We start from the raw sequence: 22250 nt of genomic DNA, 5'->3' as shown, positions 1-22250 counted from the left end.
TTTTTTCAACTTGGAGATTGAAGTATGGCTGGTAAGTGGATATCCATATTAACTTAGCAAATAAATTTCCATCTTCATTTGTAGCATCATCCGCAATCAAATTATATATTATTGAGTCTAGCTTGTTGTTCTTGAATCGTTCAAGCCGAAAAGCTTTGTTTGCAATAGCCATGAGTTTCTTTAAATTCTTCATACTCTAATAATCAATTATTACTACAACAAAAAATCAAGAACAATAAAATCAGAAAAAGATCAATCAACACTATAATATTCATAATGAAAAGTATATGTATCAATAATCAATTATATTCTTTTGAGGAAAAAAAAATACATCCATCAACATTCACTTGTGAGTACTCCCTCCGTCCCAAGATAAATGACTTACTTCTTTTGGCACGGGATTTAAGGAATGATATTTAAGTAAGTTAAAGTGGAAAGAGTAAAGTATGAGAGAGGAAAAAGTAGAGGAGAGAAGAGAGAAAAAAGTAGGTGGAGAATAAAGTAAGAGAGATGACTTTTTGCTAAAAATAGAAATTGGTCACTTATAGTGGAACACCCAAAGAAGAATATAAGTCACTTATCTTGGGACGGAGGGAGTATATATTAAACAAAAAAAGAAAGTCACAAAATGTGCAAGAAAAATAATTCATAGAATATCATCAGGATATCATGAGTACATAAACGTATTCCACAAAATGTTACTATTAATAATTGAGCCAATAAAAGCAAAAGTCGTAGGACTTTCATTATGTATGCATCAAAGTTATATAGAAAATATAAAAGAAATTGCACAAGTAATGCACATATGAACTACAATCAAGGAATTATACGTTTTTGGTTATTTCTGATCCCAGTTTATCTATCTTGGAAGAACAAAAAGTCAATAAACATTACTTCCTTTATCCACAATCATAATATTAGTATTTGTGGGTAAAAAAACACACACATCCAACCAACAACAAAACAAACCACATGGAGGAATAAGAGAGAGTTTAGGGTTTTAAAAAGATAAGCTGTTAATAATTGAGCCTATTAATAATTGAGCCAATAAAAGCAAAAGTTGTAGGACTTTCATTATGTATGCATCAAAGTTATATAGAAAAAACCAAAGAAATTGCACAAATAATGCACATATGAACTACAATCATTAAGGAATTATACGTTATTGGTTATTTCATATCCCAGTTTTACATTTATCTTGGAAGAACAAAGAGTCAATAAACATTACTTTATTTGTCCAAAAAAATTATATAGTGTAACAGTATTTATGGGTCAGAAAAACACATCCAACCAACAAGAAAACAAATTGGTAAAATATCATGAGGATATATGATACAAGTTTCGACACATGAGTTTCGAGTTTGAAAAAGATAAGCTGCTATTGCTCAATTGAAATAATGGAAACAACAAGACTCTTTTATAATGGAAAAACAAACCTAATCCTATGTGGTTCGACTCTCATAATCTGATCCGGGAAAGAACCACAAAGAAAACCCGGATGGAAATATATAACCGACTCGATAACCAGACACAAAATAGAGCGGATGTGTTGGAGCTGATGTAGGTGGCTCGTGGTGAGTCGGGAGGTGCGCTGGAGTGCCTAATTATTAAAATGAGAGTACATAAACAAAATCAAGAAAGTTTTATGGGGTGTCAATTGAGTCACTAAATGCGAATAAGCAAATGTAGATAGCCTTCACCAGGAATCAAACTCTTATCATCTGAAAGAGAAATAGCACAAGGTCAAGATCGTATATGGAGTAGCATTTAGTTATATAAGGAGTATATGATGTATAGAATGTATGCTCACAAATTGATTACCTTTGCTTCAACCCTCTTTTAGCGACCACTACTTATTCTTCGGAGTCACTATCCGATTTAATGTCCTCGACAAATGTCCCATAATCTCTGTAGACGTTATCCATCTCAATTTTCTTCATAACAAATGGCCCATAATCTTCTTCATTTACTCTCTCCATGAATTCTCTTGGCATATTCCAGGTAGAGAGGTATTCAAGAGAGGAGAATCTCAAACCATCTGGAAGCTTCTCCAAATTGGGGCACCCAGAGATAAGTAAGTAAGTAAGTTTTGGCATTGCTCCTTCTTCTGCTTCCCATACCTTTAAATCGTGCAAATCCTGTAATTCAAGTGTCTGGAGTCGTGGAAATGAATCTGAGTAGCAAGTTAATGCTTCTTCCGTCTCGATTTTATCTAAGTATAGATGTTGCAACATGGGATACTTGCCAAAGTCCTTCACATCTACCTTAACCTTGCAATCTCTAATCCACAACTTTACTAAATTCTGACACATATCTGGTTTGTAGTATGGAAAACTGCTACTCATAATGCATTTACGTATCACCGAAACAACCAACGAAGGAGACGTCAACCAGAGATTCAAAACCTCTCTACCTTTCTCCGAACTGAAATCACATGACTGAACTGAAAGCCAACTCTCACGTAATTGGCTGTTTTTGTTGTTCAATACAATTAACAGGCTATCCACATCACGAACTGTAACATCTATCTTCTGTAGACTAATCAATGTAGGGATATCTGCAATGCAAGTTGTCTCACTGTTGATCTCATCTAACGTCTCCAACTCTTGTAGCCCACCTAGTTTTAGTTTCTCCCCTCCAATCACTTCTATTTCAGCTTTGAGAAATAGATGCTTTAGTCTTTTCATCTTCCATATCACATTTGGCAATCTAATAGCAACACTGAACCATACTCGCAAATCTAAGGTCTGCAAGTATGGCAGGCTGCATATAGACTTTGGTAGCTCTTCCACATCAGAATTCCTCAAACTCAAGTATCTCAAATGAATTAGATCACCCACCTTGCTTGGTAATTTCCCCCCTTCAAACTCACAACCTTCAACCACAAATATTCTCAAGCATTGTGACATCTTAAAGTTAACCGTACTCTCTTTGAAGCACATGGTTGGTTCAGAATAATAGTGCTTTGGGAGAACAATAAAAGCTCTAAGACCTCTAACTTCCTTTAACCCATCTATACTTGGGTTACTACTGGGGTCATGACTGTAGGCTATTCGAGTTGGTATAAGAATGTCAGTCAGATGTTTGGAAGCATCTATACGCATCAGAAACCGTTCCTTTTCAGCTTTAGAAGAACAGAGATCATGCATTAAATCATGAAGCCCACACGAACAAAATTTCATTAGTGGATTATTCTGGGCCCAAGATTCATGCAGTTGAACCATACACCTCATACCAAGTTCTATTAGATATCTTTGAGCCACATCTCTTAGAGTCTCATTAGCTTCTTTATCTTGGTAGGAAATGAAACCTTCCGCCATCCACAATAAATACAGTTTCTCTATATCAATCATGTGATCTTCAGGAAAACATGCTAAATAGAGGAAGCATGGTTTCAGGTAATAAGGTAAGGCATCGTAGCTCAACTCCAACACTTGACTTACTCTTTCATATTTTCCAACACCTTTTTTGTGCTTCAAAAGTGATTCCATGTTCAAATTTTCCTTAATCCATTCTGAGTGTACTCTATTACGCAAAATCCCTCCAAAAACACAAATTGATAGTGGTAACCCTTCACACTTTGATACAATTTTTCTTCCAATATCTTCAAATGATTTTAAATCCGGGTCATCTGTCGCAATATACAAAATAAGACGAGGCATATATTAAGTTAATCTTAGAAGGACACAAAATAGCAATAAGAATAAAATTTAATAGTGCTCTAGAGAAATTTCTAGACCTACCCAGTCTTACAGATTAAGATCCGTCAAATAAAAAATGTAAAAATAGTGCATTAGATTTTATTTATATTTTCCTAGTTTTATTTGAGTCGTACTCCCTCCGTTCCATAGTAGTAGAGTCATTTTGCCATTTTAGTACGTTCCATAGTAGTAGAGTCATTTCTTTTTTTGGTAAAAGTCAACACATTTTTCCACACTTACTTACTTTATTCTTTCTACATCTCTCTACCTTTTTCATTTCCTACTTTATTCTCCATTTACTTAACTCACCTAACACAACTTTTTCTTAATCTCCGTGACGAAAAGAAATGCCTCCACTACTATGGAACGGAGGGAGTATAAATCTGTATCACTCTCCATTACTTTATTGAATTATATAAATATCCTCTCTTTTATTTTTTGACAGATACCCTAAAAAAGATACTCTCTCATCTATTTTTTTATAAAACAAATTAATATCCATGTCGACGGTCTGACGAGAACCCAGCCTTACGATTGAATATAGGGGGGAGTGAAAGGGTATAAACTACGTGAAAGGGTATAAACTATGGAGTATAGAACTAGGCAATCAAAAAATCATAATAAGTAGAGATGCACTAGTAACTTTTATTGAAGTTCATGACCTGCCATATGAAGATATTAGTGTTGAATTCATTTTTTGGATTGTTGGATTTTCAAATTTTATAAAAAATTGGTTAATTAATAAAAAATCGAATGTTCACCCCTAATTCTAATTACCCTCTAAATTTCAACAAAATAATGCATGAAACATATTCAAAAATGCAATATTCAGATGGAAAAGCTCTAAATTTTAACAAAACTATACAATGAAAACATGGATGAAGGAAGATAGTTAAAACTTCTGACCTGGAGAAATATCCGCTACTTTTTGAAGTAAAGTCCAACCTTCGTCCTTTGTTAGAAATTCCAGCTTGTGAGGTTCTGATTGTTGATTAGCAATATCCTCATTACGAGTGGTGAGAATGACATCACAATTCACCGGAAAAGCTTGCTTGATGATCTCCCAGTGAACATCTTCCCATATATCATCAATCACCACCAGACATTTCCTCTCCTTCAAAAAACTTTGAATTCTTGTGACCAAATCCTCAACTTCCAAGACATCAACGTTTATGTCTTTGTCAAGTTGTTTCAAAATCTTGCCAAATATGGCCTTATGTTCAAATTGTTGGGTGATGCAAACCCATGCTCGAGCATAAGATTGGAGGTCTTTGTGGTTGTAAATCTTTCTTGCAAGAGTGGTTTTCCCGAGACCACCCATCCCATATATCTTCACTACTCTTTTTCTTCTGGTTTCGTCCTTCACCTTGGAGACCAAAAGCTCTATGTCTTTCTCCATGCCCACGAAATCATGCTCAACGTCATGAGCATACGTCTGTCTCAACAGACACTGCTGCTCAACTTCCTGCTTGGAATGAGATGATGAGCCTTGTTGATCCAACTCCAACTTTAGCTCTTTAGCGAGTTGGTCCAGCGCAGGTATTATGTCGCAAGCCTCCTTCCCAACTTCGTGGACACTGTAACACTCAGACATGATGCAAAAGTACCTTTGAAATTTGTCCTTGAGGCTCCTCAACCCTCTTTTGGATTGAACTTCAACGGCATACTTTTCAAGCAGATTCTCAGCTTTGAAAGCGAGATCTTTGAGTTGGGAAATGTAAGTCTTTAGAGTGGGAGAATCATGCCTCTCTCTGTCAGCTCTCATCAGCAAAGCATGTACACTTTCCAGATCTCGTTTAACTTTGTCAACATCAGCGCCCACACCAAGCAAAAACTTAGTTTCTTCAGCCACCAAATCACGAAGGGTTTCCAGAAACACATTCGCAACAGCATCTGCCATTAATTCTACTACTTTTTCCTGTTTCTTTCTTTGTTAGCACTTCTTTTGATAGATTACATATTGTGTTATCTATGCAAGAGAGTTCTACATGAATGCAGAGTATAGCTGTAAGTCTCCGCAAGATGAAAAGTTTGTTGATATAAAATGAGAGGATAGCAGCATTCACAATGTGATCGGTGAGGATAATCTTTTTGTGGCTTTATTGATACTCCCCCGTCCACATCAATACTCCCTCCGTCCCTAAAGAGTATGCACTATTTCCTTTTTCGTTCATCTTATAAACATTCCAATTTTAGAATCTCTCTCTACAAAGATTTATAGATTAGACTCATTCTTCCTTAACACTTAAAAACTTTCTCTATTAATCTTTCTCTTACTTTACCAATAATACATTAAAATGCATGTCAAATCAAAATTCATATTCTTTAAGAACGGAGAGAATACCAATTTTCTTTTTCATGCATCCCCAAATTGATATCTCATATTTTATAATTAGTTTAGTAATGGACTCTATGTTCCATGTTCAAGTCACGTGAAGTGGGGCAGCTTATTAAATTCAAAGACGACCACGTCTTAAGAAAAATGGTTTTGATTATTTTACTGATATTAGAAAATGAACAGATGACTTCAGAGGCACCGGCTAATTCTTGCAAATTTGTTACTTCGAAACGAGCTATTATTCTACTTACTATTGGAACAGAAAGCGGAACTCTCTTAAAATAAGAGAGAGCCAGAGAAAAAAAATAATTAAAATATTATTAGTAGAGAATAATTTTTAAATTATAAATTTATATTTTTGTAGGACAAACTAAAAATAAATGAGTGCATATTCTTGTGGAACGGAGAGGGAGTATCATAAAATTCACACCCTCAATTCAAAATTTCTAAAATTCATTGTTTGTGAGTTGGTTAATTAAATGGATTATCTAATAAAGTATCTTATTGAACAAATAAAAGACTAATAAGCCCTTAATTAGGGGACATACAGGTCGTTATCGGGACAACCTGTGAACGACACGACTCAATAAGGACAAACACGAATGCGTCTCGTTAAGAAAACTCCAACCGGAACATGAACACGACATGCTACCCTCAAGTCTGAACACGGCACGAACCACCTTGGGTCAACACGACACGATAACAACATGTACGTGATACGACACTATAGCTACCCGACCTGATAACACAGCAAGAACCAGTCAACTGCTCATGATTAACAAAAGTTACAAAAATCTTGAATCCGATCATTAAGAAATCCGATTCAAAATCTAAAATCTGATTATACAATTTGATTTGATGAACAATAACATTAATAGATTCATAGCAACAAAATACAACAAATCTAACAAAATAATACATCATTTGTAAAATAATAAAAATTAATAATATTATAATATTATTTCTTAATGGGTAACCCATACCCGACACGAACACGACACGAATATTCTGTGTCCTTAACGGGTCGACCCGATAAGGACACAAACCAAATAAGCTTTGACTTAAACCCTTTAATTTCGTGCGGGTTCGTGTTGGGTTATCGTCTCGTGCCAAAAATTGTCAGCCCTACACAAAACCCCTCACTTTCACTTCTTCATTCAATTCTATGCCAACAAGGACTAAAGAATTATTCAACTACGTATAATTCCATCGAATTAGAAATAGCTTATTAATTCACCATGCATGCGATGAGTGATGACAATTGTATCTATGATTATTTCTATGATTTATATGAGACAATAGCTGTATTCATATTAATAATTTTATTTCTATTTTTGTTAGAGGGTTACAATTTTTGTTTCAGTTACTGTTATATAGTATGAATATATTAGTATATGGTCTTACTATTTTAACCAGTGTTTAAGGGAAAAAGATCCCTTAGTTTAGAAAAAACATCAATACATTAACCTCCATCCCATTTACAGCTTCAGGTATATCAAATTATAGAATATAATTTTACTACACAAATGAGTAATAGATTGTTTAAAATGGAAGATTAATTATCACTTTCTACTTTACACCCTGCAAAATAGGTAATATTACAATCATTATTGGAAAGATTTTTAACCCGAATTGCATCACTCCCAATTTTCCATGTTACACCTCATAGCTCACATATATATAAAGTATCATATGCTACACTAATAATCTGCATATATAATAACAAATAAAATGACTTGTGTAGCAACCAATAATCAGAATGGCAACAACAATGAGGAAGGGGTAATAGTTTTGGGTGTTTATATTCATTGTGAAGGCTGCGCAAATGAAGTGCTCAACCATCTTCGTGGATTTCAAGGTTTGTTGCTACAAATTAATTACAAATATACTTAGAATTTGGATTAAATAAAATGTATAATTTGATAATACTGCAGATGTGGAGGGGGTGGAAATTGATGCCAAGAATCATAAAGTTAAAGTGAAGGGGGCAAATGCTGATCCCATCAAAGTTAGTGAGAGATTGAGGATAAAAAGTGGAAAGCATGTTGAATTGATTTCTCCTCAAAAACAAGACAAGAAGGAAGAGGAAAAGAAACCTGAGGTAATACGTTTAGCAATTGAAATAGGAAAAAAAATTAAACAAATCATAATATGAAATGATTATATTTCAAAACTTTATTATCCTTACAATTTAACTCTAATATATTGATAAAATTAACTTGGTGTATAGTACTTCAAAATCTCAAAAAATAGTTGATGATTTGTTTCGCAGCCAACGGTGTCCGAGGTAGTGTTGAAAATTTACATACACTGCGAGGGGTGTGCAAATGAAGTGAAGCATTGCATCCTAAAAATGGAAGGTTAGGCATCGATCAACGAGCTTTTCTTTCTTAAACTTTGACTGGTCTCGTGACTCTCGTCCAACGTCATTTTTTGTGGACGATATATGCAGGCGTGCAAACCGTGAATCCGGATGTAGCGAAGAACGAGGTGACTGTGAAGGGAACTATGGACCCGAAGAAGCTCGTGGAGTTCATCAGCAAGAGAGGTGGGAGGCATGCTGAGATTTTGAAGGAAACCGATTTAAACAAGAATGACAAAAATGATGCAAATTTGAATGATATTCATCAACTTGTGTTTGCACCTCAATTGTTTAGTGATGAAAATCCTAATGCTTGTTCTTTGATGTAATATTTAGGAAATTTAAAAGCCATGTTACAAAGTAATAAGACGATATTATGATTTTTAGAAACAAGAAAAGTTGAATATTTGAAAGTAATTTGATGTGAAGATTGAACAAAAAGAAAAGGTTAATTTAGGTCATTGTTATTTCAGTAATTCTCACAATTTTGGTCTCTAAATTAGGGATGAGGCTGGTTCAATAACAGAATCACAAGCCCAATTTAACAGAAGCCATTACATGAAAAGAAGAGTTAGGCATACTAGGTGTAACAAACCCAAATCTATAAAACAAATAATCAATCATCCCCTTGTTAGTTGAGCCATTCTTTTGGACATGAGATTAAATAAAGAAAAAACAAAACAAGACAAAAAAACAGAGAGAAGAAAGAGTAAAATAGTAGTAGTAGAAAATAAAGGAAGATATATTAGATGTTTTATTTTTTGTCATGGGCTTGGGAGAGAGGGAGGGGGAGTATAGTTTTTCTCTCATTATATAAAATCAACTGATAAATGAAGAGGTAATCTTGATACCCATCAAACTCAACTTTCAACTGAATTATGTTTGGAGACAAAGGTAATAAAATTGAATAAAAATAACAAAATTCAAGAAAACAATAGAGACTGCTATAATGTTACATGCTGGTGACACAAATAACATAGTGATCAGAAATGGAAAGCTCTGTCTATGACAGTAGATACGGTAGAACACCAAGCAGAAGTCTATTTGAATCCCCTCCACCGGCATAAGGAACGCGTAAATCAGCGCATTCTATAATGTTGAGTTCTTGAGACCTGGCAGTGCTTCCCATTTAGTGAATACTTAACAGTTATATCCACGTCACGAGGATTCTTCTTGTTAGGCGCCACAGTCATGGTCCCCGTCAATGTCTCCCCTTCACAAATGCTAAGCACGTCTTCTAGGTATAACACCGTCTGTTTCCAGTGAGTGGCGCGGGACTTTGGTCCTATATAATAGAGTACAGTTGTGATCAGATGCAGAAGTGAAAATGATAACAATCTATGTTCTGAGTATGTACCAAAAACAACTACAATGCAACAAAATAAGTGTGGGCCATACAGTGCAAAATACTATCAAGAAGCACACAGAATTACTGCCTTAATTTAGCTATGCAAAACAGCAGATGTAGTAAGAATATGGCAAACTAAGATTCACAAAAAGCTTTAGAAAGGTAGATTTGTAACAACACCTACCTGTAGAGAAGCCCATCAATTTATGGCATTTGGTAAAAGAAACATCAAAGTAAGCAACCAGAGCATGGATGTAGTCATTCCGTTCAGCCACAAGCTTAAAGGGAGCTGTGAAAGAAGCATCTACCGAATCCATCTTCGAAATGTCCATGGTCTGAAATCATGAAATAACAAAAATATATAAAAGCAGCTCTCAATGTACAGCATGACCTAAAGGATACAGAACGACCTAAACAAATTAAACCGAGGGAAGTCAGAAGGTAAGTTCCAACCTTGAGCATTTGGCAGTTGGTAACAATCTGATTCTGTTCTACAGTGTCTACAAGGGGCTCTGCTATGGCTTGCTTTCTGATGCAGCTCATGTTAAACCCGTATACAATATTCCAAACTGCAAAATAGTGAACATGCAGAAGAATGTTGAGCACTACATAGAGAAAGAAACCCAGAAAGGGCAATGCATTACAGAACGAATAAAGCTCACATTCAATCTTGTCTTCCTTGTAGTCAGCATCTTCAATTGCAGTCAGATGAAGGGAGGCTTTGTCAGGCAATACAATTCCATCTTTGGCCTGCAAATAGAATGCAGCAAAACATAAAACATTGGAAAGAGCTTGTGAGAATACATAAATATGGTATTCTTTGTGCCATATATTTTGTATGTCAGGAAACTATCCACCAACATCATTAGGCTGTTTAAATCAAACTAAAACCCAACTTACCAGCCACTTGTCACGAGCATAAAGCACCGAGTCCAACATGTTCTGATATACTAGAAAACATCCCATCCACTCAGAAATGATAACATCCACTCAGAAATATCCCATCCACTGACAACTTACCAGCCACTTGTCACGAGCATAAACACACCTGCACTTAGTAATGATCAACACGAAGATAAACGAATATAGTACACTACTCAACAATATAGTTCATCACATATGTGAGTTTATCCATGTTTCAGAGCAAGCACAGGCGTAATCCGAGGATAAGTATGCAAAGTAAAACTTATTTAATGCAGTCCAAACCGGTATGAGCGACTGCCTGTCATCTTAGTCCCGAGTACTGTTCTTAATCCACTCCAAATACTGGAGATTGCCACCGGTTAAGGGCAACGAAATCACCTCAGGCACACTGTGGAAGAACAAAGCAAACAAAAATTAAGAATACTGATTATAAATAGGGATGTGGCTTATGAAAATTATGCTCAAATCTTAACTAGTGTCATCTCTATCAGTGAGAATGGCTTAGATAATAGAATGAAGAGGAGGTCAAATAGCTAACATGCACTGCCAGGTAAATTACCGCACTTTTAAGAGACAAATCTTCGAGATCTATATGAAAGATGAAAGTAAAACTGAAAGCAGTTCAAATAATTGAATGACCAGATCTTCTGAGAAGCAAGACAAGGTAAACTACTCACTCATATTCATGATTTGCCTTGACATGCTCAGTTAAAGCCTCTAGAAGAGATTCCCTCGTCTTGATTATAAGCAGCTCTTCAGAATCAGTTTGTATCTGTTTGCATGTCAAATAGAAACAGGATGTAAATTCTCTAAAACAACAACAAACTTTTGCATAAAGTCAGTACCAGTGGTTTCATCCATGAGACACACACAGAGAGAGAAATATGACCACATTTACCTCTCCTTTCCACTCATAAACTGATTCATCGCCTGCATTGAGGAAAAAAGGTTATTTTTTGGTAGAGGCAGAAATGTTCAGGCCAAAGATCCAGCTATGTGTTTCAAAGGCCAGACCAGCCCACGCATTTACTAAATGTGCACGGGAACGACTGCAATTAAAAAAGGGCTGCGCCTGCCAGATATGCCGAGTTCTTTTTGGGACTCACAATTTTGGTTCCCTATCCATGTAAACTATTTTCCCCAAAAAAAAGGTAAAATATTTGGGTTGGGCCAGAAATTGCTGACTCCAAGTATCACGTAAGAGAAGGCATTGCATGTCGAATGGGAACATGAACATCCATAGGTAAATATCGAAGAACCATCTCTAATTGGAAGATCCCTAAGAAATTGATTGTTAAATTAACAAGGGGTTCAGAAACACAACTTTGGAAACACAATAAATTGCATGGTAGCAGATTTTAGAACACCATATCAAAGATAAGAAAAGAGAGAAGCAGTTTTTTCGTCTTTATTGGAAGATCAAACAATGATAACTATTGAAAACTATTTACCCCAAAATGCAACAATTCCAAGACTAGTTTAACATGTAAAAACTGTCATAGTTTATCAAATCAACAAGTAGGAGTTGAGAGTTGTAATATCAAATGCTAATAACAGCTTAGCTACTAATGAGCTACTGCAAGCTAAGATCTAAACTCAAGATTAGAATCCTTGAGAGACTACCTATTCTTCAATACAGTGAGAGTGCACTTTCATCTGTATCCTAAATTGCAGAAATCTGACCTGGTATTCGGTTAACACACGCTGCAAGCCGCTCTTTGACTATGCTTTCAGCCAATTTTTTCCCTGCAAACAGATGAATACCCTATAAGTGTCCCGTTAAAAGTGATTATAGCTAATAACAGGCAAACACATCACAAAGATATAATGGTAAGCTTTATATGGATTTATGATAAGTAGAACTCTCCATAATGAACATTTAGTTTCTTCTATCACTTAAAATTAATCATTAGCTTCCTTGAGATGCTTCACTCTAAACTTGACCAACAGAAGCAATGAAAAACACTAGAAAAACCGTGACATAGCTATAAACTCAATATATGTAACCACATAATACCCTGAAGTTCTACAAAGTATGAAAACAAACCTGCTTCCTTGTTTGGAACTGTAACATAGACAACAATGCTGGGTACAGTCGTCTTACTTGCTTCCATCCTTATACTTATAGTATGAAATTTCTTACTCTCAGACTGCGTACCAACTTTCGTCCTGTATTTATTAAGGAGCATGGACACAAATAGTCAGATTTGGAAAAAACAATCCATTGATAAACTAATGCAAATATCCAATCATCCAAGTACCGGAATACAGGGGTAAAAGGGAGAGACTGAGCACACCCTGTTCTCGAAGATAGAGAAACTGCACAGAGATTGGAGAGGCCGAAACTAAGAAGTAAGAACACAAAAGGCACCCACCAGAGAGAGTCGCCTACGGACCACTGTGGAGGAGACAACGGATGAGAGTCTTAGTGCCATGATGAGTATTTGCAATTCAGACCCCTAAGTAAAGAAAGCCAACACCATTACTCTATCTAGTTTATACAGATGAAAATTACAATTTCCAAGTAGCCAAACCACTTGCATTGTACTTAGTTTCATAGTAAATTTTTTTTACTACTTTCTGAGATTGGTTATTCATCATCTATGCATAAATATTCCACTGCAGACGACTTCCTATCTCTAAACGATTCTTCATCTGAGGTTTCTTATAATCGAAAATGAGTACAAAACAGCACTATCAGCTCAAAAATTGAATAGCGAAATGATTGAAAAGGCTAAATCCTGAATAATTGAAAAGGTAACTGCTGTAGAACCTAGGAATGTGATGTGCAACTAATAAACTGTAATTATATCCTAACAAAACGAAATTGCCGCTCAAATTCAAAAGAGATTGGGAAGAGAGAGATAGAATGATCGGAAAATGCCACCATAGAGAATGTTACCTTAAATTGGGTGAAGAAATTCGATTTGGAGCTGTGCAGAGGACTCAAGGAGAGATGGGCTCAACTGTGATTATCTTTGTATAGATGAAATGCATTAGCCTTAGATTATGAGAGGAAAAGCAGACTGCTTTAGATTAGTTACATAAATTAATAACACAAGGTGGACTGGGTTAGTAGTATTTGGGGCTTTAATTTTAACTAGCAAAAGACAAAGTATGGCCCAAAACAACTATATGGCAGTATGGGTTAGTAGGATTTGGGCTTTAATATACATGACCCAAAATAATAAGCCCAATCAAAATAAAATAGAAGCAGCTTGATCTTTGCATTCAAATTTATATCAAGCTTGCCTATTCTTTTGACTAATCTGGTTCTTTTCATCATAATAATCAGGGACGGAGCCAGAAATTCTGCATAGGTGGGGCAAAATTCTATACAAAGACATTTTAAGGATTTTAGAAGGGGCATTTACATCCGTCCCTGATAATAATGCTGCCTATTTATATTTGTTTGCTACTTGATTTTGGATTTGGACCATAATTTTGGCATTTGATCGTCATCAAGATGACAATCGTGTTCGTTACAAAGAAGCTTACGTAACAAATTCCCTTATTCGTGCGATATATCATACCCTATTTAGGCAAATGGTACTTGTAAGTTATTTTTCTAGTCCTCAGCAAAATTCTTGATTGTTCAATAGTAGGAAAGTCTTTGTCTGTTGAAAATGGTGAATTCACTGGATGGAGAAACCTCCATTGAAGAGCATGAAGAAATGTAGAAATCGATGATTACGGGAGAGAAAAGATTGAAGGAGAAAATATCTTTTATTGACTACATTTTGCCAAAAGTTGATTACAATTTACAATAAATTGCATAGGCTCGAATAAAAGCTAAACTAATAACTAATTACATTTTATTTTCTAATTCTAATATTGTCAAATTGGAGATTGAAGTATGTCTGGATATCCATATTAACTTAGCAAACGGATTTTCATCTTCATTTATAGCATCATCCGCAATCCAAATTAAATATTACGAGATTCTGGGTTCGTTGTTCGTATATTGTTCAAGCCGAAAAGCTTCGTTTGCAATAGCAGTGAGTTTCTTTAAATTCTTCATTCTCTAATAATCAATTATTATTACAACAAGAACATATGATCTGAAAAAGATCAATTTAACACTATTATATCCATAAACGATAGGCTAGTATATGTATCAATTATATTCTGTTGCTAAAAAAACACATCCATCAACCTTCACTTGTGAGTATTAAACAAAAAAGGAAGTTAAAAAATGTACAAGAAAAATATTTCATGGAATACCATCAGGAAAGTATGAGTACATAAACAAATTCCACAAAATGTTACTACTATTAATAATTGAGCCTATAAAAGCAAAAGTCTTAGGACTTTCATTAAGTATGCATCAAAGTTATATAGAAAAAGCAAAAGAAATTTCACAAATAATGCACATATGAACTACAATCATCAAGGAATCATACGTTCTTGGTTATTTTAGATTCTAGTTTCACATCTATCTTGAAAGAACAAAAAGTCAATAAATATTACTTCATCCCTCCACAAAATAGAGCGGATGAGTTGGAGCTGATGTAGGTGGCTCGTGGTGAGTCGGGAGGTGCGCTGGAGAGCCTTATTATTAATATGAGAGTACATAAACAAAATCAAGAAAGTTTCATGGAGTACCAATTGAGTCAATAAATGCGAAAAAGCAAGTGTAGAGAGCCTTCACAGGAATCAAACTTTTATCATCTGAAAGAGAAATAGCACAAGGTCAAGATGGTATATGGAGTAGCGTTTAGTTATATATATGATATATAGAATGTATGCTCACAAATTGATTACCTTTGCTTCAACCCTCTGTTATCGACCACTGCTTATTCTTCGTAGACAATACCCATACTAATGTCCTTCTTGACAAATGGCCCATAATCTTCTTCATTTACTCTCTCCATGAATTCTCTTGGCATTTTCTCGATAGAGATGCGTCGAAGAGAGGAGGAGAATCTCAAACCATCTGGAAGCTTCTCCAAATTGGGGCACCCATGAATAATCAAGGCAGTAAGTTTTGGCAATGCTCCTTCCTCCGCTTCCCATAACCTTAAATCGTGCAAATTTATTAATCCAAGTTCCTTGAGTCGTGGAAATGAATCTGAGTGGCAAGTTAATGTTTCTTCCATCTCGACTTCACTCAAACATAGCTCTTGCAACATGGGATACTTGCCAAAGTCCTTCACATCTACCTTAACCTTGCATTCTATAAGGTACAACGATACTAAATTCTGACACATCTCTGGTTTGTAGTATGGAACACTGCTACTCATAATGCATTTCCGCATCACCAAACTAACCAACGAAGGAGACATCAACCAGTGATTCAAAACCTCTCTACCTTTCTCAGAACTGAAATCACATGAGTAAACTGAAAGCCAACTCTCTCGTAATTGGCTGTTTTTGTTGTTCAATACAATTAACAGGCTATCCACATCATGAACTTCAACACACATCTTCTGTAGACTAATCAATGTAGGGATATCTGCAATGCAAGTTGTCTTACTACTGATCGTATCTAAGGTCTCCAACTCTAGTAGCCCACCTAGTTTTAGTTTCTCCCCTCCAATCACTTCTATTCCAGTATTGAGAAATAGATGCTTTAGTCTTTTCATCTTCCATATCACATTTGGCAATCTAATAGCAACATCGGGTAATACTCGCAAATCTAAGGTCTGCAAGTATGGCAGGCTGCATATAGACTTTGGTAGCTCTATCACATCAGAATTCCTCAAACTCAAGTATCTCAAATGAATTAGTTCACCCACCTTGCTTGGTAATTTCCCCCCTTCAAACTTACAACCATCTACCACAAATATCCTCAAGTATTGCGACATCTTAAAGTTAACCGTACTCTCTTTGAAGCCCATGGTTGGTATAGGATAATAGTATTTTCGGAGAACAATAAAAGATCTAAGACCTCTAAGTTCCTTTAACCAATCTATACTTAGTTCACTACTCGGGTCATGACTGATGGCTATTCGAGTTGGTAAAAGAATGTCAGTCAGATATTTGGAAGCATCAATGTGCATCAGAAACTCTTCCTTTTCAGCTTTAGAAGAACAGAGATCATGCATTAAATCATGAAGCCCACACGAATCAAATTTCGTAAGTGGAGTGTAGGTGTCAGCTTCATGCAATTGAACCATACACCTCATACCAAGTTCTATTAGATATCTATGAGCCACATTTCTTAGAGTCTCATTAGCTTCTTTATCTTGGTAGGAAATGAAGCCTTCCGCCATCCACAATAAATACAGTTCCTCTGTATCAATCTTGTGATCCTCAGGAAAACATGCTAAATAGAGGAAGCATGGTTTCAGGTAATAAGGTAATGCATCGTAGCTCAACTCCAACACCTGATTTACTTTTTCATATTTTCCAACACCTTTTCCATGTTTCAAATGTGATTCCATGTTCAGATTTACCTCTATCCATTCTGTGTGTACTTTATTGCGCAAAATCCCTCCAATAACACAAATTGATAATGGTAATCCTTCACACTTTGATACAATTTTTCTTCCAATATCTTCGAATGATTTTAAATCTGGGTCATCTGCCACAATATACAAAATAAGGCGAGGCATATATCTAATTCAATCTTAGAAGGACACAAAATAACAATAAGAATAAAATTAAATAGTGCTCTAGAGAAATTTCTAGTCCTACCCAGCCTCACAAATTAAGATCTGTCAAAAAAATGTAAAAATAGTGCATTCAATTTTTATTTTTATTTTCCTCATTTTATTTGAGAAATCCAAATATGATAGTAGTGTTTATTTCAAGAGTAGGAATAAAGCAACTATGGTATATCTACTAATGTATATTGATGGTATCCTGATCTTTGGACCAGACAATGAATTGCAAAAGATTAAAGAAATCCTTGGGAGTGGATTTGAGATAGAGGATCTCAGGTGTGTTCAAAGGATCTTAGGCATGGATATATTGAGAAATAGACAAAATAAGACACTATGGTTGTCACAGAAGGATTGCATCCAGAAGGTGATACAAAAATTACAAATTGAGGGCAACAAAGGTGCAACAGTTCCTATTTCTCAATAGTTCAGATTTGTCAAAAGATTGGTGTCCATGAAATGAGGCTGTAGAAAAGGAGATGAGTCAGATTCCCCTCTAAATTTCTAACAATAACGCATGAAACATCGACCAGCCAAACATATTCAAAAATGCAATATTCATACAGTTAAAACTTCTGACCTGGAGAAACATCTGCTACTTTTTGAAGTAAAGTCCAACCTTCATCCACTGTCAGAAATTCCAGCCTGTGAGGTTCGGATTGTTGATTAGCAATATCCTCAGAACGAGTTGTGAGAATCACATCACAATTCAGCGGAAAAGCTTGCTTTATGATCTCCCAATGAACATCTTCCCATATATCATCTATCACCACCAGGCATTTCCTCTCCTTCAATAAACTTTGAATTCTCGTGATCAAATCCTCAACTTCCAAGACATCAACGTTTATGTCTTTGTTAAGTTGTTTCAAAATATTGCCGAAAACGGCCTTAGGTTGAAACTGTTGGGTGATGCAAACCCATGCTCGGGCATAAGATTGGAGATCTGTGTGGTTGTAAACCTTTCTGGCGAGAGTAGTTTTTCCGAGACCACCCATCCCATATATCTTCACTACTCGTTTTCTTCTAGTTTCATCCTTCACCTTGGAGACTAAAAGCTGGATGTCTTTCTCCATGCCCACAAAATTAGGCTCAACGTCATGAGCATACGTCTGTCTCAACAGACGCTCATCTTCCTGCTTGGAATGAGATGATGAGCCTTGTTGATCCAACTCCGACTTTAACTCTTTAGTGAGTTTGTCCAGGGCAGGTATTATGTCGGAAGCCTCCTTCCCAATCTCGTGGACACTGTAACACTCAGACATGATGCAAAAGTACCTTTGAAATTTGTTCTTGAGGCTCCTCCACCCTTCTTCCCTTTTGGATTGAACTTCAACAGCATACGTTTCAAGCAGATTCTCAGCTTTGAAAGCAACATCTTTGAGTTGGCGTATGCAGCTCTTAAGAGTTGGAGAATCATGTCTCTCTCTGTCTGCTTTCATCAACAAGGCATGTATGCTTCTCAGATCTCCTTTGACTTTCTCAACATCGCCGCCAACACTAAGCAAAAACTTAGTTTCTTCAACCAGCAAATCACGAAGGGTTTCCAGAAACACATTCGCAACAGATTCTGCCATTCTGCAACAGATTACATTTGGTGTTATCTATTCAAGACTATTCCGTATCAACGCAGTGATTCAAAAGTTTGTTGATTTTGAAAATGAGAGGATAGCTGCGTTCACAATGTGATAGCATATATCGATATAAAATGAGACAAAAGCTTATTGATTTAAAATGATAGGAATATTAATCTATACATATATAAAAGGGGAGTTTTGGGACATTCTTGATAATAATCTTATGCAAGTGAGGTAAATGCAATTATAAAGAACTATTAATCTTTCACTTGAATTCATGAAATTTCAGAAAACACAATTATAAATTCATTCGACAGTTTCTAACTTGAAATATAAAAATGATTATGGATTAATTGTTATGATTATTCACTATCTTGGGCCATGACGATCGTTCATCTCCTATTAGGGTACGGGGACATCTTAATTGCATTTATTGTCATTATGAATAATAAAATAAAAATAAAAAAGCTAGCTACCAATAGAAGAAATATCGAGAGACTTTACTTTGTTTCATACCAAGAGTCTTTTGATTCAAACTGACTTTTCATTCATTCTTATTCCTATATTAATGAATATTTATGGTAGAGTAAATAAAAAAAATAATGTGTTAATACCATTAACGTTATAACAAATTTAATTTTAACCTAAGTGGAGAATTTGAAAAGTTTTAAAAGAGCCTCATATTTCTTTTTTTTTTCCCTATAAATATGACATTTGATCTACTCACACATGCCTACTTACCTTATACAGTTCAAACTTCATCCTTTTGTTCTTCCCATGAGTAGCAAGGTTGATACCATGGTACTATTCCACGCCTTGCTCAATGATCTAGAACCAACGAAAACTGATTCGATTATCAAGGTTCGTTGTATCCATGTCTATGAAGTTACCGCTCCTAGAGCCAGAGAACCAATGTCGTGAGTTTAGTATGTGTGCTTCACGATCGAATGGTATGTTGTTTTATGCTTTTTTATGTTTGTTTATAAATGCTTCTCTATTTTTAAATGTGTGCGTAGCCGGATTGTAAAGGCTTCTCTGTTTTTAAATGAGCAGCGAAATGTTTGGGAAAATGATCCTAATTAGTACTTTTTGGGCTTATAAATATGTTGGGTTGTCCTTTATGTTAACACAACAAACGAGTCAATAGACAACCTTTTTATGTATAAACAGGAGAGCATGCGGTGATTGATAATGGAGAACTTGAGCTTGGGGAGAATGGATATGTGATCCGAGAAGATTGAGCATTTGGAGGCTAGCAAAAGAGGCTAACACCGAAACTATATTTGCAATCCGAGAAGATGGATCCTTTGGATACTAGCAAAAGAGGACAACTCCGCAACTCTATTTGCAATTGTTTATCTCTCTTATCAATTTTTTCAATGGAAGGGAAGGGAAGGGAGAGAGATGATGTAGAAATGAGGATTGCGTTCATGCATTTGTTGTAGTGGTGGGTGCTATTTTTTTTTTTTGATGATGTAGAAATGAGGATTGTGTTCATGCATTTGTTGTAGTGGTGGGTGCTATTTTTTTTCCTTCTTTTATTATTTTTTGTTTTTGATTATGTGTTTTAGTTGTCCTTAACTTTTCTGTACATGCACCCAAAATATATTAATGATTTATTGGCACATGTACTGGGATTATATGTAGTTGAACGTTCCTACTTATTTTTTAATAATTTCAAAAAATATATATTATATATACATATATAAAAGGAGAATGTTGAGAAAATTTTAAAAATAATGTCATTGTTGTTAATTTAAATGCATATTATAACAATAAAACTACATAATACTCCATATGACATGATATTTAAAATAATGTTAGCTATTTTATAGTATTAGTATTGTGGTTTTTTTATGTAATCTTTAAATGCTAATAATATATTTAATATATTTTTATTTTAAAGTTAGTGAAATTTGTATTCAATTTTTAGTATATTTAATATATAAATACAATTAATAATTAATAAATTGTGTTAATTATTTACTTTATGAAGTTGTTGTAGTAAATCATGGGCTTGAAAGAATTATTAAGGAGGTAGCTTAGCCGTTTAACATAAATATGATATCTAAAAACTGTTATAAAATTAGATGCACAAAATTAATGACAAATAATTTATTGATTGACAATTAATATTATTTAGTGCCAATTTCATTTTTAATTTTTGGAACTAATGAGATTAATGAAAATAATGGTATTTAAATAATTAAATGCATAATTATAATAATGTAAATGGAATAATGGTATTTAAATATATAAATAATATAGTACTACATGTTTTGAGCTTTTTTCCTATTACAAGAAGATTGATTTGAGTAGTAAAAGTGAACTAAACGTTGATTGACTTGCAACTTTAGTGGCACAATCTTTTACATTGTTCTACTACGTTTCTACTTAGTTACGTTAATTGTACATTATAAGTTAAATGCGCATATTAAATTATATGAATAAAATATAAATAATTTAATTTAATTTTCGGCTCCAATAAATAATACCATTGGGTGAATAGATGCTTAAATGAATGCAAGCAAGATTTTTTTTGTTTACCGTTCACATAGCCCTATTGTAAGACACTTTCTTGATATGAGTATATAAACATATTTACAGCCAAGATTCAGGTAAAAAAACCTCTACTATCAGTAAGGATTAGCAAGTAGGCCGACTCAATGTAATGGAAAATATCGAATACAGATCTAAAACCTCCAAAATAGAATATGTGATCAACAAAGTAAAATTGAACTGTGATAGAGGGAGAATTTTATTGATATATGGATCATTTGTTGGTCATGATGAGTATATTTTAAAGTTAAGGGTTTAGGATTTAGATTTCAAGGTTTGGGTTTTTAGTGTATAGGGTCACTATATTGGGATAAAATGAAGCTCGACTAGAAAGTGTCTCACCAGTGCAATCTTAAATTATAGCTTTTGATAAATAATATCTTAAATCTCATTAGGAGAAGTGGTAATTATACATTACTTATGTTTTTTTGTTTTGTGTGATGTAAATTTGCTTTATTTTTTAGTCTCGCGGTCAGAGTTATTTTTCTATTTTACAAAAATAATGTACAATATTATTTTTCACGTATTTATATTTTAGCTGAATCTCAACATGATCACATTAAAATGTCAACACATATTTGTGGTGACATTTTAATAAAATGTAAGCATTCATTTAAAATTTATGGAATTTTAAATGAATACTTAAATGAATGCAAGCAAGATTTTTTTTTGTTTACCGTTCACATAGCCCTATTGTAAAACACTTTCTTGATATGAGTATATAAACAGTTTTACCGCCAAGATTCAGGTAAAAAACATCTACTATTAGTAGGGATTAGCAAGTAGGCCAACCGAGTGTAATGGAGTATATCGAATACAGATCTAAAACCCCAAAATAG

General features: G+C 34.7%; 4 protein-coding genes and 1 pseudogene across 5 annotated transcripts; 1 reads left to right on the top strand and 4 right to left on the bottom strand.

Annotated features, from left to right (window-relative positions):
• Nucleotides 1–1292: 1292 nt before the first annotated feature.
• Nucleotides 1293–5758, bottom strand: LOC148927012 (putative disease resistance protein At1g50180). Its single transcript, XM_089069949.1, has 3 exons — nt 4608–5758; nt 1822–3631; nt 1293–1721 (listed from the first exon to the last, which is right to left on the bottom strand). The coding sequence occupies exons 1-2, from the start codon at nt 5599–5601 to the stop codon at nt 1854–1856; spliced, it is 2772 nt and encodes a 923-aa protein (XP_088926075.1). The 5' UTR covers nt 5602–5758; the 3' UTR covers nt 1293–1721; nt 1822–1853.
• Nucleotides 5759–7770: 2012 nt separating this feature from the next.
• LOC148927011 (heavy metal-associated isoprenylated plant protein 8-like) lies at nt 7771–8730 on the top strand. The gene is made up of 4 exons (XM_089070221.1): nt 7771–7897; nt 7974–8140; nt 8312–8399; nt 8492–8730. Exons 1-4 carry the CDS (start codon nt 7771–7773, stop codon nt 8728–8730), a joined length of 621 nt encoding a protein of 206 aa, XP_088926347.1.
• Nucleotides 8731–9296: 566 nt separating this feature from the next.
• On the bottom strand, nt 9297–10786 carry LOC148927010 (protein arginine N-methyltransferase 1.1-like). The gene is made up of 5 exons (XM_089069916.1): nt 10650–10786; nt 10412–10499; nt 10203–10318; nt 9934–10084; nt 9297–9686 (listed from the first exon to the last, which is right to left on the bottom strand). The coding sequence occupies exons 1-5, from the start codon at nt 10713–10715 to the stop codon at nt 9481–9483; spliced, it is 627 nt and encodes a 208-aa protein (XP_088926042.1). The 5' UTR covers nt 10716–10786; the 3' UTR covers nt 9297–9480.
• Nucleotides 10787–10846: 60 nt separating this feature from the next.
• On the bottom strand, nt 10847–13639 carry LOC125195907 (protein CutA, chloroplastic-like; annotated as a pseudogene). Its single transcript, XR_016137710.1, has 7 exons — nt 13576–13639; nt 12935–13132; nt 12721–12842; nt 12357–12419; nt 11572–11603; nt 11351–11445; nt 10847–11061 (listed from the first exon to the last, which is right to left on the bottom strand). The product of XR_016137710.1 is annotated as a protein CutA, chloroplastic-like (transcript).
• A 1535-nt stretch (nt 13640–15174) lies between these two features.
• LOC148927009 (putative disease resistance protein At1g59620) lies at nt 15175–18891 on the bottom strand. The gene is made up of 3 exons (XM_089057253.1): nt 17859–18891; nt 15438–17199; nt 15175–15344 (listed from the first exon to the last, which is right to left on the bottom strand). Exons 1-2 carry the CDS (start codon nt 18850–18852, stop codon nt 15470–15472), a joined length of 2724 nt encoding a protein of 907 aa, XP_088913379.1. The 5' UTR covers nt 18853–18891; the 3' UTR covers nt 15175–15344; nt 15438–15469.
• Between the last annotated feature and the right edge of the window lie 3359 nt (nt 18892–22250).

Source organism: Salvia hispanica, chromosome 4, assembly GCF_029641045.1.
Source record: "Salvia hispanica isolate PSC_SH4W2 chromosome 4, Shi_PSC_v1, whole genome shotgun sequence".
NCBI lineage: Eukaryota > Viridiplantae > Streptophyta > Magnoliopsida > Lamiales > Lamiaceae > Salvia > Salvia hispanica.
This window is presented reverse-complemented; position numbering and strand designations above follow the sequence as displayed.